The sequence below is a fragment of the Lepisosteus oculatus genome, chromosome 9 (assembly GCF_040954835.1).
Source record: "Lepisosteus oculatus isolate fLepOcu1 chromosome 9, fLepOcu1.hap2, whole genome shotgun sequence".
In the NCBI taxonomy this organism is placed as follows: domain Eukaryota; kingdom Metazoa; phylum Chordata; class Actinopteri; order Semionotiformes; family Lepisosteidae; genus Lepisosteus; species Lepisosteus oculatus.
In genome coordinates, this window is record NC_090704.1 from 40,867,257 (window position 1) to 40,886,820 (window position 19,564).

Sequence of the window (19,564 nt, forward strand, 5' to 3'; positions counted from 1 at the left end):
GGAAATGTAGACTTTATGTGGAAAAGAACCTGTACTGACAGGCAAAACAAATATTGCTGGAATAGCCTTCATCTTTCCTGCAATCCTAAATTGGAAAAAAAGGCTAGAAAATGGATGGATTGAATTGTACCTAAAAAGTTTTTTTCTTGAGCAGATGCATTACTGAGGAGAGATTAAACATTTGTTTGTAATATGACGGTTCCTTTCTTTTTCTCCTGAAATGTGATCTCCATAATCGACAACAGTCCATGAGAAATAAACACTCTGGAGGTTACAATGAAATAAAGTGCCTCCTAATTTCTTATTTATATTCAAACTCAAGGATTACAGTCTGGACTTAAAGCAATTTAAAACTGCAAGAGAAGCATCTTTACTGGGCAGCCTTGCGCACAAAAATGTGACCTAAATTTACTTGGCTTCCTTAAACGTCTTAAAATTAAATGCGCTACACGAACTTTTAAAGAACTGGGTGTGAATGCACTGTACCCAGCTTTCAAATGGAATAATAAAAGAGCAATCTCCTTCAGTTGTTTATTTCTTGTCTTACATCAAACTCATCTAATGTGATGTACCTCTGTTTAATATAACAGAAATCATAACTGGAAAAGTACCATGCCTTGTCGGGTCATAGCTGGATTTGTATTTCGAGATACGGAAAACAAGACCTCGGCTCTGTCAGACAAAAGAATAAAGTCCTGCTCAGCCCTTTTAACATTTCAGATAGTTAAGATGATCAACCTTCCCCCAGTGACATGGAACACAACCAAGATATGATTATTTTTTCCAAGGAATCAGTCGGCGCACAAATGGAAGAGGGGCAGGAGAACAGGAGGCCTGACTTCTGTCGCCTCAGACAGCACCTGCCAACACGCCAGCCGAAAAAAAGGGCTCACTGCATCCTCTTTGTGTAAACTGTCATGCCGGGATAATCCAAATGCCATGCTGACATCAGGCCTCTACTGACAGACACATTATTGACTTCAAATGACGAATCTGCCTGTTCTTTTCCCTCCAAGTCTGACAGCTTGCTAAATGGTTGTCCCTCACACTATAATATTCAGCACCTGGTCCCCGAGATAATGTTTATTTTCTCCTGCTGTAGTAAGACGCAAAAGGGAGACAAAGAATTCCACCTTTAATGGATACCTTGAAATACAAAGTGTTAAAAAAAATCATCTTTCCACATTTTCAAAGCTTCTTAAACTTTTTTATACGTGTAATAATAAACAGTATATTCAATTAAGGCAAAAAGTAGCAGAAAGGCAGTGCTATCATGCTACAGTGTTTAATTCAGAGTGTCAATGGAGTCAGAACTGCCCTGACAAATTGTAACTATCAATGTATTTCACAATGACAGAACCAGGCACCCACTCGCTTCTCAGCAGAAATGGGAAACTGGAGTTTATGATCATTCAAACAGATAAGACACTATATCTGGTAGCAAATGTTTTGACAGGTGTCAAGACTTGTATTGTGTTTAAGCTACACAAAGGGCACAGGCTCCCTTTGGAAACTACCTTCCTGTCCCACCATTTTGAAAAACATCAACAGTCATATATCAAAGAACATTGAAACTTGAGAGCCTGACCTTTTCTTATTTTGAGGCATCCTTCTTTCCCCTCAGATATACAGAACAGCGCTGAAGTCTGGCTTATTCCATCCAGAATTGTTATGTCACCATTTAAACTGGTGGAATAAATTCCATTCTGCTTCCAAAATATGTTTTGTTATATAAGAAATCAGTGTCTGGAGTTAATCCCACATCTTATATTTTAGGTAAATCGATACAAAATTAAAAACCACAGCTTTTGCAGAGTCCTGTAACTAGGCATTTTATGCTAACTGCATGCACCTCACAAAAACCAAGAGGAAAACAGCATATTTTATAAAGCATTAGTTGTCTTTTACAAGCACAAAAGACCTGCAATGAAACTCACAGTCCCATATTTCATGCCAAGGACAAGGCAATATCCTTATTGGAGACACACACTTGATTAAATTCCCAAGATTCTGAGTCTTTCATGAACCAAGCAAACAATATAAGGAACGAGTAGAGGTTAATTCCATGCTGAAAAGAGAAGAAAGGAAACATAACGTTTCAGCTGTGGAGCCTTCTTCGGGTGTGAACTGGTATAATGAACACATACCATATCCTTTCATTGTACTTGAAAAATCTCCTTCCCTGATCCTCCACAACATGAAGAAATGAATTAAAGATTTAATTTAGCTACGGGAAAAAAATGCTCAACATTTAAAACCTGCCCGGATTGCACTGGGCACTAATTGCTGTTAACATCCCTCTGCTCTGCAGCACATTGATGCTCAGACACTCAGACAGCCAGCGTGTGGCTGCGAACTGGCTGAACACAGGAAGCTTGTTCACTTCATTTAGCTAATTACCTACAGTCTGTTGAGAAGACACTCGGGGGGTTTCCCTGGTTGTAGGTCCACCAGTTGTTTAAATAAGTGTTTAAACATTTCAAAGCTAATGAAAAGAGCCAGAAGCCTTCTCTTTTCTCTTTTGTTTGAGACAAACACACAATCATGCACCCATCTGAACATCTAGCTACACTATTGATGAAATAAGTCACAGTCTCTAATTTATAGACAAATTTTCAAGAACGTTCACTGAAAAATAAACCTGAGATTCCATATGGAATAACAGACTTATTAATGGAGTTAATTCATATAGATTTCATGAATCCCCAAACAAATCTGTTTCTGTTCTCAACACAAGTGAAAGAAAACCATTAAAGTAGATTTATTTTTGCATAGTGTTACTGGGGATACTCCAAAACCAAAAAGAAAAAATTGCTTTTGAAAAAAGTTTCAAAGAGCTCCAAAACAAAAAAAAAAACACCCTGACAAATTATGCAGATGCCTTGCAGAATTCCAAAGGAAGAATTCACATTGTCATGCTACAGAAAGAACACGGTGTGTGTGAAATATGCCTGGCTTTTTTATTCTTTAAAATAAATTCAATGAGAAGAAGAAGGCTGTGACAAAAGAAGCATGTCTAAGTACCCTCAAGGTGCCAGAGAGTAATCCTCTTAAATGAGAAGATGTGATTAAACACCACCTGGAGCCCCAAGCAATCTACAGCTATGAAACCACAGAAAAAAAATTATACAGTCTCAGTTTCTCCCTGAGGACAAAAATCAAAAGTGGCTGGAAAACAAAAATCTCATGCCATCGAAGCTACAAAAAAAGATAAAATCTTGCGAGTATTCCATCTAAGCTATTATTTAACATAATGAACCATTTAACAATAATTCCTTACACTTATATAGAGCTTTTCTGGACACTCCACTCAAAGCTGGATGATTCGACAGCAGCCAGAGTGCGCCAGTACACTCGCCACACATCAGTCCTCAGTGGGGAGAGAACAGAGTTCTCCGTTCAGAGATGGGGATTATTAGGAAGCCATGACTGGTAAAGGCCAATGGGAACTTTTGGTCAAATCCAGGGGAACACTCTTACTCTTTTCAAGAAACGCCTTGGCATTTTTAATTACCACAGAGAGCCAGGATCTCGGTTTTACAGCCATCCAAACGATGACATCTTTTAACAGTATAGTGTCCCCGTCACTATACTGGAGCATTAGGACCCACACATACTCCAGGGTGAGCGCCCCCTGCTGGCCCCACTAACACCTCTTCCAGCAGCAACCTGAGCTTTCCCAGGCTCACACCTGCTGAGCTTCAGTGGGCTGCCAGTTGTGAGTTGCATTTACTGTATTTTGTTTGTACAATGCTTTCAGGGGGTTATGGTAGCTGCTGGAATTAAAACTGAGTAACTGAAATTAAGCTTGCGAGCACTCAGGACAGAGGAGACCATGCTTTTTACAGAGCGGAAGACTGTAGGAATCCAAATAGCAAATGCCTAATCATGTTGTTGAAGCTGGTTCCATCGAAGCATTCAACAAACAATTCACAGGGATCCTGGGATCATTAAACTAGAAGCAACCAACCAGCAAGAGGGGACAAATGGCTCCCTTTTATTTATAAGCTTTCTGGAGTTCTTACTTATAATGAGAAAACACCTTAAAATACTAATACTATCACTTAGTGAAACACAGAAATACATAATTTCAGCTACTGCGCATTTAAAAATAAGAGCCATCATCTATTTGGAAGTTTACAGCACATTCGTTCTCTCAGGTCTTTGTTCCTGTTAGTGTCATGCTCACTTTTGTATTAGTCTCACCTTTCTTAGAAACCTTTAGCTTTATATTGAAGAGGCGAATGGAAATGGAAAGATGGAAACGCTTACTTTAGATGAGTTCTAAATCCACCAAGTGTGTGGAGGGTTTCTTTTTTTTTTTTAACAATTCCATGTTTCCTGTTTCTGCGTAAGCTTTTAATGCGCAATTGTACCAGAAGCTATTCCCTTCCAGCTCTGCTGTAATTTTGCCGTCGAACTGCAGTTGCATCAGGACATGCTCCATAGCAACTTTATTTGAGGGTACTGCCTCTTCAGTAACATTTTTCTGCTGTAAATGAATGGAAAAGCTAGAGGTATCTCCATTATTTGTCATGCTGTCACTCTCTATGGGCTTCAAAGGGACTGCGGCTATGATAAAAAAAAAAAATTGGATCTCTAATGTGTGATTTACCATTTAATAAATGCCTTGAAAAACCCAGATAGGACAACAATAACTAAGAAATTGATCATTAAGTTAAAGGTATTTAAACAGGAACAAACATTCTATTTGTCTGAAACCTATAGTATAAATAACATCTCATTTTGACAAGAGTAATTCCAGGACAGGTTTTCAGTTTTTAATAATGAAGTACATTAATGCTCCAACAATGGCACAACCTCTGTGCCATTTTCTGTTAAAGTGACCGCCGAGTAGTGATAATATAAGCGATTATATGATGGCTGTAACATACCGCAAATGATGTTTGCATATATAAAAAAAGACTTTAAAAAACAGAAATTGTGTTTAAGTGACATTTACTCTGTGCATCACCAAACCAACATCAAATTTATCTTGCCTTGGCCTTAATTGGCTTTCTGCTTTGCTTTATATTGTTAACTGTCAATTAGACTCCAAGAAGCAAACATTCCTTCTGAAATGTCAGAAACACAAATTCTCAGCTGATGAACTGTGCTTGAAGAAAAAGTCTATAGCAACACTGCCCTGATGGCAAGATAGATGTGTTCGCACTGCTGGTATAAATTATTTGAATAAGTTGGGCAAGTTTAGTTTTGTGTCACTAAAGTTCACGGGGAAAATATCATAATTGTGAAAGCGTTTTTTTTACAGATAAAATGCTCAGTATCATAAATTCAGCAGACACTTGCAACCTGCCTTGTGGTTTTCTCCAGCTACATTTGCTGCCTTTATGTAAGGGAGTACCGGAGCTATAGAGAGGACAGGCTTTCCCTAACCCTAACATACGTTTGAGAACAGAAAAAAGTTAAAGCCAACATTAGAATCTTCAATTCAAAACATTTTTTAAATTAAATTTAATTCAATTAAAGTTTCAGAGTTTTTTTTAAAGAAAATAAATCTGGCAGAAAAGTTTCTCATTTTTTGATATTGTGCACAATGTTTTTGATACAAATATATTATAGTCGAGTGAAACTAGTAAGTCTGTTTTAATTTCTTGCCAGCTGAACCTGATGAGTAGGATGGCCTTTCTGTGCTATTCAATGACCTGGCTTTTTTTTTTGTTTGTTTGTTTCTTTCTCTGGCAAATACTGAACTCCGAACATACAAAATGACAAGTGTTCAAAGAGCAATCACAGGTATTTCTTTAAAAAAATTGGCAAGACTACAGTAGCAGAAGAGATAAGGAGTATGAATAAGCAGAAGTCATGAAGTATGGATTGTAATCAAGAAATGGCTGTAATTAAACTGTGGGTCTTGCCTGCCCCATGAGATAACACTTTCAATAGTGCCATCCACTGAAACACTGAACTGAACAATATTGGAATGAGGAGTTAATTGCTGATTAAGATGAAGACCTTCTGTCACCTAGGTAATGAGTATACATGACATGAGTAAATGACATGAGACAGGAGAAATTACAAGTTAACAGAGATTGATTGAAATGATCTTCAGCTCATCTCCACATCCCATTCTAGAACCAATGAACTTCAGCAATAGGTTGTGCTCAAACAATGTTTAAAAAATTCTTGAAAAGAAATTCTAAAGAAAGAATTCACCAGCCATCAGTCACACACATCAGATACTATGGAGTCTTGCCCATAAAACGTAAGATGATGCTTTCAGAGAACCACTGCCACAGCAGGTCACTCAATTTTTGCCAGAACGTCTGAGTTTTCTCTTGTTATTTGGCAATATGAAAGTAATAATTTTCTGGTTGTCAGTTGTCTCTCTCCATCGGATAAGCCTTCCTCACCATCCAAAGCTCTCACTCCCAGGACACCACGATGTCTTTAATCAACACTGTGACAGAAACCTTTACAGGCCCTTTGAAGAAAAAAAAAACTTTACCCCCTCCCTCCAAACTCTACTCCACCATCCCCAGACCCTGTTTGCGAGATTCTGTTCAAGGTGAGACTCCAGCCAGCAAATAAAGAGACGGCTTTAAAGTTAGCAATTAGCCATGGTATTCCTTCGTCACTAAAACACCAAAAAGCATTCAAAGGGGGCCATTCATTCCATGCATTCCTTTTTAATTAGGAAGCAAATTAGGAGATGAGTTTCAACGTCAAAGGAGGCTGGGGTCATGTACGTCATTTCAGCATTTGGAGAAGTCAATTTTTGAGCACTTGTCCATTAATGAATGCGACAGCATTCTCAAGCAAAGAGGTTTGACAAAGGCAGGGTCTCTCCTGCAGGTAGAGATGGGGAGGGGGGCAGTACTCACTACATGGCCGAATCATTCAGCTCGTACTCGTAGCCGCGAGCAGCCGCGACGCGCACGCCCTGGTCGGCCCACAGGCAGCGCAGGGCGTGACTCACGAAGGGGAACAGCACCTGGTCCTCGTCGAAGCAGCGCCCGCAGGACAGCACCGAGTGAGCGTGGACCTGGGGACGAGCCAGCGAGGGCTTATTAGGGCAAGAAGCAAGCAGCTGAAATCACAAAAAAGCACCACCAAAAAGAACAAAATGTGCACACACCTGCAAGCAGAAAAGAACAGCACCCAGAAAGGGCTCGCTAGGACTTACCTGTGCTGTAAAGCACCACAGAAGAGAGGAATCTCTTCTTTTCAGTTACATTTTGTTTAAATACAAGCTGTGTGCATTGCTAACCTAGACAATGCGTATTTTAAAAGGTTTCCCTTCGTTTTAACAGCAACGTCATCTCAAAGTAAACACCTTAAAAGGAAAAGAGAGCGTGTTAAAGAGATTTAAGAGAAAATGAGCTCTGCCATCTCCTCCTCATCTTGCAAGAGCAGTACCATACACAATTGTTGACTGAGAACAATTAACATGACCCACATATAACCAGAGCACATGCAGATGAATGGTAGAACAGGGCAAGACACACATACACAAAAGGCACCGAACATGCACTCACTCGACTTACTGCAGGGATGGGACAAGCAGAGCAGACATTCATTCATGAGGTGCGGCCAGAGAGGGAAAAAAAAACTATCTGGTCATTACTGCTTGGATCAACAGACTCTACAATAGTGCGGCAAAAACAAGAAGTGGAGGTTTCTCAATTAGGTGCGGCCAGTGGCAGCATTGTAGAGGAGTGGAGTGGCTGGGGTTCTGGACTCATAACTGGAAAGCTGCAGGTTCAGATCCTAGCAGGGCCCAGTTTTTGTTTCAAGCAAGGCACTTCAGCTAAATGGGCACAAATTAACAAACCATGGCTGCAATCCCATCCGCCAGTACTGTTGATTTCAGTCGTATAATGTAAGTGTGTGGCCGCCTTGTGCAAGACAAAAGCCAGTATTGTGTATTAAACCCTTTCGTGATTTGCCAGGGCTGTGTGGGTCAAACTAACTTACTAAAACCAAGCTTTCATACACCAGGCAAATAATGGCAAAGAGCACCTGGATTCAGATCCTGTAAGTTTGCACCAAATAACAGCTTGTCACATTTTTTTTTCTTTCAGCTCTTTATTAATTTCAAACTGGGCAGTCTTAAAACATTGTTTCAATTACATTTTACAATGCACATTATTATAGCCAAAGTCCCAAACATATTAGCAGATATTAGAAGCTTAATTACAGGCACGCTTAATAGCACTTAACATTAGTCGAGCAACTAAGTCTGAATGAAAATCTCTTTTTCAAGTTCATATCTAACTCACAGCTATTAGCTTTTGCACATAATTGAGGAGATGAATGCTTAAACATGCTTAATTACATTGCACAGTATCATCTTTAAAACAGCTGCTAATTAAAGCATCTGTTGTCCTAATGAAAAGATAATGAGCAGACAAGCTGTAATTTAACTAAGTGCCTAAATAATACAAAAAATAATAATTACATCTCTTTTTGCTATTGTTATTTAACCTCAACCCCCTATTTCTCCGTTATTCAAAGAGAATGGCACGTAACTATTTTAAGGAATGATGCCTGAGTGAGTTTCTTGAAACTGCCAAACGTTGGGCAAACATTGTTCTGGCACACAAAACGTACTCAGCCTTAGAGGGAGAGTGAATCGCTACAGACAAGAGAGACATTTGCAAACACAGAACAACAAAAACAGAATCAGGGGAAAGCAGAAACACAAGACACGAGATGCCTTCTACACAGCTGCCTTAGTGCCTTACAGCTGTGTCCACTGAAAAGAATCCGAGGACAGGCGGAGCGACTGGAAGTTAAGACAAATAGATCTTGGGGGGCATTACGCTGAGCTGTGCTGTACAGCAGTGCATCCTGACAGAAGATTTATGAGGCAAATTGTTGTGCATTGTAGCAAACCACCTGCGCAGCTTAACAAAGACTAAAAAGAGACCCGATCGTGACCGAGAACATACCATCCATCACTTCCCTCCCTCGTCTGTCCAGGTGGCATTTACTGCCGTGACTTACTTTTTTAAATCAATATGAACATCAAATCAGAAGACTTTAAATAAAATTCAAATCCAAACATGCTCATCTTGTTCCGAGAACAGCAGCACCACCCTGCAACCAGAGCAGAAAGGGCAGAGTTGCCACAGAGGGCTCCTCGGTGATGCAAGCCTGGCATGCCAACTTGGCCTTTTTGCCCATAACCTCACTGTCCTCCTTGCCAAGACTTCCCACATTCCGGCTCAAACAGATTCAGTGTGGCAAGGCATGCTGTGTGCTGCCGCCAACAGAGCACATTTCAATCTGCGCCGCAAGATTTTCATGGAACAGCAGCAAAACGCACAGTCGAAAACACTACAGTGACATTAAGACTCGCGATCTAAGGATAAGTATTAGGTGAAACACTATCATGTGCTTCATCTGAGAGATGAACTAAGACAAGTCAATACACGATCCAAATCCCAAAACCTGCCCTTAATCTCTCGTTTTGAGTTTTTGCCTTGGGAGAGCAAATCAAGCCATTATTGGATAAGTAAGATCTATGTTGCCTTTAAGAACAAACCTTTAACTTAGTAAGGAGCTGTGCAGATACAAGGTACAGTACTGGAATATAAACATCCCATATGAGTCTCTGAAGCAGCAGCCAAGTACACAGTTTACAGACCACAGAAACCTGCTAAATGCCTTGACCCAAACATCACAGTACCACTGATGAGAAAGAAATGGCAGTGCATAGCTGCCACCTAGTGTTGTTCTACTTTCTTAAAATAACACATAATAACATAGTGGTGCTTCTAGCTTTACCAAAGCAGCCACAAGCAGATTTTTGTCCTCAGTAGACCTCGTTCAAGAACTGGAAACGCCTCTGTAAAATAGAAATACCTGCATTCTTCATAGCACTGAGGGTGTGTTCAGTATTTGAGGAGCCTATTGGTGTTGGCATGATTATGCAATTAAGGAGACAATTTAGATATGCATTCCTTTTAACAGAAGTCTAATGCAGTCTACTCTAATATCTTTGACAATGTAAGCTTTGTGCACAGATAAACTGTTTTCTCTTGTTTCCACAAGAGCCATTGCAATAACCTCAAAGATAACCCACAATCATTACTCATTGGGATGAGTATGTACTGTAGCAGATCAGTATGTAGGTCTTTTCACTTTAACCCATTTTTCATCTTAATCTTTTAAGAACAAAACCTTCTTTCTCATCATTACAAATTCCGATTTTCTTCTAATTTCAAAAATATCATTGACAAATGCTGCTTCTTCTTGATTAAGATCCATGGTCTGTGCAGCTGTTGGAAGTCAAAGTTTCATCTTTGATGACTTCTTACCTTGTTCTTACTGCTCGCCAAATTGATCCTTAAGACGCCCATTCCGTGCAGAACAAACTTCATGGATGTCAGCAGGTTATCCAGCACAGCAGGCTAAAGAGAAACAATTAGAAAAGATAATGCCAACACTTATTCACTCCTTAAAACACTCTATAATTCTTAAAAGGATTAGTTGGAAAGAACAAACAGACAAATTACAATACACATCCACACTCTAATGTAGGTTTAAACCAAAACACTAATAAGTGATTCAACTGTAAGTACGTGAAAATGTAGCATTTGCATCCTTAAAAGTTTAATAGTGACATAATTAGTAATTGGACTTGACTGGGTAGATCCAAAAAATATCTACAGTATGAATGTGTTATATACAGCTGAATTACTAAACTTCAGGAGAAAGACAGTTCCCTAACTCCATACCAAATGACCAGCTCACTATGTTATCACTGCAAGACTTCAGACTTTCCTTTCCCAGCGTTATATACTCAAATACCCTGCCACCCATCTCACTACAACTGACAAGGCGGCATTTTATAAGAGGTTCCAGGCTTTTGTCATTCAAGCTCGATGGGTTAATGTGTGCATATATACTTGACAATATACTTATTTGCTAAGCTATCACCCTTACCCAGGTTGGCTTACAGTACAGAAGATTTACATTACTTTTAGTACGAGGAACAATCATGCAGTTATAATAAGGTGAAGAATAATGAAATAGCTCATGGCTGAATAACACTAGCACAAACTGAAAGAGCAAAGCAAATGCCAAAGAAACAAAATAAAAATATCACAAACTAAAACCATGTACAGGAAGTGTGGATACAGAGCAGTAATGTAATCAGTCTGTTGGTTTATATTCCACAATGAACACGTGTAATTTGCAAGTTAGATAATTATAGGGAGAATTGAACCATTAGTGCAATACAGTGTAGAGGGTGAATCACAGTACTGCGTTTACTTGCAGCATTTTAGATCAGAAAAAAATAAAATCCCTGTAGTCCAGTCATGCGTTTCACACTACAGCACAATCACAGTTATAAAACAGACAAAATGTCCGCAAAAAAAAATGGAAACCAGGTTGATTTGCATCACCACTACCAAAAACAAGTGCATTTATTTGAAAATATCAAACTATCACCTGGAATTTATATACTCCATTAGTATCAGTTTGTATCCTATATCCACACTTTTCCTGTTTATCATCAAAGAGTGGGGATATTGCTGCAATTCCAGAACTATTGGTTCCTCCTTCCTGCCTTTGACATGAGGACTCCTGCTGGCAAAAACACTTTAGTACCACATCACAGTGCAAGCATAACACACACGGCACATTTAAGGGTGTGAAACCCACTGTGAGTATACGCTGTAGCGCAATTCACCTTTATTGAAAGATGTGGTTTGAGAGCAGACGGATTAAAGGTGCTCTCTGGACAGACGAAGTGGGGAAAACAGGTAATGGGAACAGCTGTTATCCTGGTGGAGGAGAGGAGGAGAAAGGGGGAGTTCAGGCAAAGATAAAGGAAAGAGAGCAGGAGTGAGCAGTTTTGACAGCGGAAGACAGGAATGGGCTTTTGAACTGAAAGTGTGCAGCAGTAAGGAGCCAAAGGACAGACTGAAGTAAGGGAGTTGCACGTGAAAAGACGAGGCAAGCCGCACTACTCTGGGATGAGCTGCTGAAGCGGGCGGATAGCACTGGCGAACAGGAGCTGGGACAGTCTGTGTGTGAGCACCAGAGCCTGGAGCTGGGCAGAACAGCTGCAGTGGGAGGGAAGGACTCTGCAAATGTCGCTCAAGGAGAAGCTGCTGGAGCGTGGAGAACAAGAAATGTGTGGGAAACAGAGGAGGGGGGGGGTGAAGAGAACCACCACGATTCATGGGAGAGGGTGAGGTACTGTAGCAGTCAAGAGGAAAAGGTGATGGAGAGGCCTACAGAGGAAAGAAAGCTCAGGGCGTGACAGGGTGTTTCAGAAGACGGGACTGCACCCAGAAGAAGATGGCTTGGGGACTAGCAGTGCCACATCAGAGTGACCCGCAGTCTTGAAGATGGAAGCGAGATCCAGAAAGATGAAGACAAAGGAAACGGAGGCAGCTCATGCTGAGCGAAGGGGATCGGCAGCAGAGAAAGAGCAGCTCCTGTCAAGCGTGCAGAGCAGAATCCAGACTGGAGAGGGCTAGCCTCCCCCTCCAGCAGCTGATCCCGAGTTCAGTGGCTTGCCTCGTCCTTTCACCCTTCACAACTCCATTACTGCAATCCTGAAGTAGATGAAAGTGCTTTCAAATATATATACACTCTCCATTAATACAACCAGAGAAGCGGCACACATTACTAGATCGGCTGTAATAAAGTTTTGCTGTTTGCTCTCTCCAATATTGAAGTCACAATTCAAGTGGGGTCAGTGTATAGACTGTGGCCAGCTGAATTGTGCTTTACATGCAATGTGTGTTAAGAGAGGTGTAAGTGTATTCTGTGAATTAATTAATCATTTAAAATTACACACTGTACGCTCCTTTAAATGAAGCACAGTCGGGTTCCCTCTTATTTTTTCAAAACGCCTAGACATTTTCTTGTCAGTTTGTTGTTTGGATTATTTTAAGTGATCTTGTAAAAGGCATCTTTTAATGTTAAGTAATCTTTTAAAAGCAGGCACAAGTTTGCATGCTGTAGCACTAAACCTTCTAAACCCACAGGAATTAAAGGCAATAATATATAACAGAATATTGTATATTATTTCTTGATTACATTTTTAATTTCTTTGTCGCAAGCTGTTCAAGTTTTGAACAAAATCGTACTAAACCTGTTAGGCTGGAATCAGTTGCTTCAGGTGCTTCATCATTTCTGTTTCAGTTTGCTATTTTCATATTCACAGAATTGTGTTTGATTTCTGTTTAGTATGATCGAGAAGGTTTCACCATATTAGGTTTCCAAGGCAGCGGAGTCTAAACCAGGCTCTTGGCTTTGTTTGTAAAGGACACAGGTGAACTGCAGACAGGCCATGCCACGCCTGCTGCCACCTGCCCCTGCTGTCAGGACTCCGCCTTCTAACCTAATCCTGTGGTCAGCTGCTTTGTGGAGCAAGGCTGCATTGCAAATCCAAACTCCACACAGATTCCATTGTTCACAGCTCTGTCCGGATGTATCGCAGGCGGCTTTGCGATTCAGTGTCAGCGCAGGTTGCCAGGTCTTTTACTCAACTCAACAAATTCTGCTTCGCAAATCAAGGCCTATTCCCGTTTTAGAATCCCACAAGTCTGCTTCAACTGATCCACATCAGGTCACGCTCAGCCCTCAAAGACACAAGAAGCCAAAGCAGTCCAAAATCTATTCATGTGGCCCGATATAATGGCTTTTTTTTTTGCATTTAGTGTCAAATGTTTCATTTTCCAGAACGGTAGAGTTATTTTTCCCCTTAAGATTTTACTACAAAGCCATTTCATACTTACACAGTCTTTACAAATGTTTTCTAATTGAGGATGCTGGAGCTAAATCATGCCATGTTTCATTAACCCTGAGAAAAGTGTGTAAGGACTAGGCTTAAGAAGCCCAAAACAAAGAAGTCGCTCATGGCCCTCAGGTCATATGTAACTTTATAACTGCAGCATTTCAATCAAGAAAGACGAATGCCAGGAATACCTTGAAGCCACTAAATCTGGACCATATGCTGCATATGCTGTAAGATAACACAGCCAAGCTAATTTTGTTGTCTCTCCTTTGTTTCCTCCACAAAGGCTCAGATTACATATGTTTGCGTTAACAACAGGGTGCAGGAATTCGGAATGCTTTGCATTTTCTAAACTTTGGAGTTCTGAACTCCTCTATCTTTAAAATGTATGAGTGAAATTCACTGTGCCTATTAGAAAGGTTCAAGTTTCTGTGCATGCATAGACTTAAAAAAAAAAGAAATTTTCAAGGAGTTTGAGTCCGGTTTCTCATTTCACATGGGAACAATAGCCTTTCCTGTGCTTGTGGGGAGATCAGTGCCTGAAAGGGCTGATGCATGACAGGCCATCAGGAACACTGTGGTTAGTAATGAAGTCACAATGTTCAGAGGAAGCGGGGGAAAAAAGCTTTCAGCCATATGAGCCACATCTCTCCCTGTACCTCATTTTAAATTACTAAACAGGGAACTCGTTTTCCCTTTGCAATTCAGACGGTATTATAATGCGTTATAATAAAAAGAACCATGCAAACATACTTAATGCATCGGCTTTCTATTTTATCAGTGCATCCTTAAGTGCAATGCATTCGTAATTGCCCAGCAAGTGCCTGAAGGCCTCCTGGCAAACCCAGGTAGCTCCTTCCACTGTAAAGGGATAAAAAGAAAGAGAGTGGAGGTCACAGGCTTCCATTTCAGCATAAACACTGAAACCCTCCATCCTATGGCACCAGTCCAGGGTAAAAGCTGCATTGCATTTTACACTGTTTGAAACAATCTTTTTCAGAAACTGGTAAGGCACACTAGACAAACTGGTGCAGAAAACAGCAATTTTTCCTCTTATTTCAGTTTTTAGGCAAAGGCATGTGCTTGTTTCAGTCAAACACACTTTTTATGACATGGTTTTCCCCAACTGGTTATTTTGAGATGTCCTCTCTTGCAGTGAGAGAAACACCAAATATTACAGGAATTTATTTGATGGGCTTTTTTTAGCTAAGTAACCTATAATGTCTGGAAATTGCCACTGTTATTGAGCTATACCAAATTAATTTCACTTTTCTTGAAGACTTTTACTTTAATTCACTTTCACAGTTGAATGTATTCATTGCTTGGCAAAGCAAGTTTCCATAGAGGGAAAGGTTAGTTTACTTTTCTGTTTCAGTCAATGTTCTAAAATGACTGGGACAGACTAATGTTGTGGATTATATTCTTCATTGGAATAAAATAAGGCAGTAAAAACCACTCAAGCCTAGGCAACTTTCACGCCCACAGACAGGGATTTCCTCTCGAGTTATTCAGGTGATCTTCTGCTTTTAACCCTAATTCAGCTTCCACACGTCATCTTGTGAGGTCTTAGAGGGAAAGTCTCCGGATCACAGAGTCGCTTATAGGAGATGAATGAATCTTGTTAGGACACGAGTAGCAATGCATTCCCCCCCCCACTAAGACTCACATACCCTCAATATAATTAAGTGAATAACAGTTTATTTGCAGCAGGCTTTGAAGTGGGTGCTCTATGGGTTATGCAGGGAGGAAAAAAAACGCTGCTTTCATGCTCAGATTCTCCTGCATGCCAAACCACCACTCCCAAGAATATCCTACTGTCCTCACGAGATTACACAGACAGCAACTCAAAGATATGGTTTTCTATGAAGTCTTGGAATAAGTCTGATAATACCCTTGTTTTTTTAACTATAAATTAAAAAATCTGGAATGCCGCAAAACTGGTCCGCCTTCTCATGTAATTATTAACCAGTCCAATCTCGAGAACTGTTTCTCTGTCCTCACACCAACCCACATCTGAACTGTGCCACAGTTTCATCACCTCACGGCTGTGGAGACCTGAACAGGTTCCATCAGTTTTAAGATCATATCCCGAAACTATCGGGTCATATTTACAGCACACGTAGCCTACCAAAAAAAAAAGCACACCAGAAACAAATATTTTGTGGCCTTAAGCCACACAAGCTCTAGGTAGAACTGTTCATTCATAATAACCAGTTGGCTGTTGTAGCATTAGCGACAAGAACACCTGATTTTATTTAGCGTTGAAAATAATGATTAGATCTCAGTATTGATCCAAATTACTGAGAAAAGTAAGGAGCACTAAAGAGAATAACTACAATAATTCTGTTTGCCTTGTTAAAAAAAAACAATTATATTTAAACATAATCTAAAGAAATCCCTTTAGTTGACTTGCCTTGTGTTTTGTCTTATTTGACCAAGGCTGTTACAAGGCTCACTGGTGTTTAAGTGTTTTAGAAGATCAGGAATCGATAAACCAATACTTTAACGATTGTTCCACAGTAAAAAAAAAAAAACATTGTACCTTAAAGGACAGTATATCATTTTTTTTTACAGAAATGCGTGCCTCCTATTTTCAGAAGTACTGCTGTAAGGAAGCTTAAAAGAGAAAGCTGAGAATTTTGGGAAGCAGCCATAGAGCCACAGTTTTTTAACTAAGAGGTTGAGAAAAGACCTCAATGAAGCATGAACAGTCATTATCTTGCCTGACAGCCTTCAGTTGTGAGCAACTCTTGTATTCAAGCTTGTGGGGAGGCAAAGCACTTAAAGCTATTAAAGTGTCCACACTCCTCATAATTAGGATGTGCCAAACTGAAAAGAACTCAAACTACATCCATCCTTTAGTAACGCCAGCCTGCAGAGTTTGATTCTGTCAGATAGCTGATGGCTAACACTAACTTCAATGGTACTTCACAAGTTCTAAGCAATGTGAAATTAATATAACTACATAAAAAGCTCCTAAACCACAGTAGGCTATATACTGAGAGGGGAGGAGTGTTGGCATTTCTATCTCCTTGAGATTACATATATACTCAAGAACCCCAATAAGAGCTAGAAAATTCCTTTATTTTGTTTTTTCACAAAAAGCAGGGGGAAGAATAAAAGAACTGTTTAAGGTCATATTTAAAAGGAAGTTTTTTTTTTCTTCACACACACACACACAACTGCCACTGTACAGCAGAAAATGTAATAGTAGTTGCATCTTTATGGCATTTTGTAGAAAAAAACAACAAATCCAGTTTTAAATGTGTTTTGGGCTAACACTGACAAAGTGTTGTTGACAATATTCTGTAGGATAGCTGATGGCTGACACTAATGTGAGTGGTATTTCCCAACATTACTCGTTTTACAGTTGAAACGAACCAGTAACAGCAGCAACTGAGATCGCTTTGTTTGTTTCATCCAGGAAGGGCACCGTGACAGTTTCATTGTGTTTTTTTGGCAACCAGAGGATGTTGTGATACAAGCACAATGAGTGACTTTCCACAGCAGAGAGACTACTGGTCATGAATGCGAAACAACAGCCTCACCCAGATCATCCTCTGTTTACTGAAAGCAAACGTTACAGCAGGAAGCTTGAAAGTGTACTCCAACACATACAGTAGCAATGAAGAGAGACATCAGGACCCTTACGATATCCCAGTCGGTTCCATCATCTCACTTCAGTTGTCTCTTTCTGAGTGTAAACTTTTAAGGGTTTGAGTTATACATACTCAAAGACAAAGTCATACAAATGTGAACCTCTCAATTAACTTTTAGAGCTCTTCAAACCCTTTAAAATTCAGAAAGCTCTGTCAAACATGTACTTAATATAATACTAAATCCTATAAAGACCCCTGGCGAATTTCACTAGTTTTGCACAAATGATCTCCCCCCGAGAATCAGACTAGCCCCTCATTTAAAAAGGATTCCATTCTGCAGCATCAGGAACTCATAATAAAAAACTCAAGGTTCACACAGAGACTGTGGAATGAAAAGCTGCTCTTTATTAGTTGGCTTAAACTCACACAGGTCATCAGATATCCAGTGTCAACCACCTGCATTTTTCAGATGTTGTGTTTGAATGTGCCCAGATTTCACTTTCATCTAAAAAGAGATCCCTTTATGAGCCAACTCTGGCAGGTGAAGTGCTTGCCTAAGGACACTTCAGCAAAAATATTTACAAGCGTAAAATGCCAAAAAGACAAGGCAGCTTGGCTGGATTCAATAAAGTAATCTGCCAGTGGATGCTGACTAGTTCATTTAGACTGTTTTGATTTCAGAACAGACACCAACATGGGTCAACAACACTGTCGCCACCTCAGAACACCAGTGAACACATTATTCTCAAATTCTCAACCTTATACAAAAAAGGTGTACACATTCAAGTGGAGCAGAAAAATGCCAGCAAAGGCAGGTGTCATCTCAACGATAAATGGAAAATGTATTTATGCTTTCTGAATTTGAGTTTTAACGCCAATACAAATCATCCTACCTCAGAGGACCTGTTTAATCTGGGAAAATAAGGAACTTGGAAAACAGACAAAAGTGACAGCCGCCACTTTTGAGACCCTTTCTATTGGAATCCGAGTGTGATTTTTGTCAACCTGTTCAAGAAGAATCTTCTCAAACAAGCTCCCTTGCCTGGAATGTTAACCATGAGGTTTAAGCATTGCCCCCTTTGACGTTTCAAGGAAATATGTCCAAACCAAACAGTTGTGAAAGTTGTAGGCAATTTCAATTTATAAAATGCTGAAGAAACTTGTCAAAAGCACAGTGGGAAGAACCAAAAGGGGTGAAAACAGCATCTGACTCTTCCACCACTTGTTCACACCTCATCTACTCATGTTAATGGGAAAGTGGGTTCTGTGGGTTGAGGAAGACAGAGACAGGACTGTATATCAGGCTGCAAGCCCATGTTTTTTCAACAGCAAAGCACATTCCTGTACAGAACCACAGGGAACAGAGAGAGACCTTTGGACTTTCAGTACACAAAAGGAATCCTGCGCTTGTTCCAAAAATAATTAACTCTACATGAATTGTAATCTTTTCGGTACGTTAATAGCTGCCTGCCAAGAACATTTTTTTTTGATGGAGGCCAGGACAAACACTGTGCATTGGTGCTGCCCCCCCCCCAAAAAAAAAACATTTCATTCCATACTGCACAGCAAGTACTGAGCAATTTTAATCTTCACATTCCTGAAGACCCCAGAGTCGCCTCTTTTTCTGGGCACAGGGGGACAGGAAGAGTTCACAGCTGGATTGCTTTACATTCTGACTGCAGGCAGTTCCCAGTAGACACAGTAGTAGTGAATCGGATGTCTCTGTTTCTCTGAGGTGGTCTCCTCTCACTGGGGCCCAGAGATAGATAACTGTTCTTTGCCCACAACTGAAACAGTGAATTGCTTTATTATAGCAGTGAAGTGTACGTGAACGCACATTTAATATTGGCATGGTATGTATATATCAGCCAATACTTCTTCCACAACATGGATCTATTTTCTCTCCCTTCCAGCAATGTTCTTAGGCTGTTTTATATGGGAGAAAACAGTACACCAGTAATTGTGAAATGCCATATTCAGAAATTGAAAGTTGCTCCCCACACCCACCTCCCCACGACAGGCTCAAAATAATCCAGGATATTGATCCACTCCTGAATCTTGAATTAACAAATGTGTCACCATTTAGTTTACGAGACAATTTTCCCCTCCATTCCTCAAGAAGAGCTGCAAACCAGGACTTGGGATTTAACTGGGTCCAACGTTGCTGGTTTATTGCTCAAACTAATTTATTGCTCAAACGTGCTTGTACTTTATATTAAGTAAAAGGATGTGACAGAGA

At 40.1% G+C, this 19,564-nt stretch overlaps 1 protein-coding gene across 2 annotated transcripts in view; it reads right to left on the reverse strand.

Moving 5' to 3' along the window:
* gnav1 (guanine nucleotide binding protein (G protein) alpha v1) overlaps positions 1–19,564 on the reverse strand; it is a 44,653-nt gene that overhangs the window by 19,380 nt on the left and 5,709 nt on the right. For both annotated transcript variants that reach the window (XM_015356643.2, XM_006635146.3), the window contains exons 3-4: positions 10,287–10,379; positions 6,846–7,006 (exon numbers count right to left, since the gene is read on the reverse strand). In XM_015356643.2, coding sequence (XP_015212129.1) covers positions 6,846–7,006; positions 10,287–10,379 — 254 coding nt within the window. The remainder of the gene's footprint in view (positions 1–6,845; positions 7,007–10,286; positions 10,380–19,564) is intronic.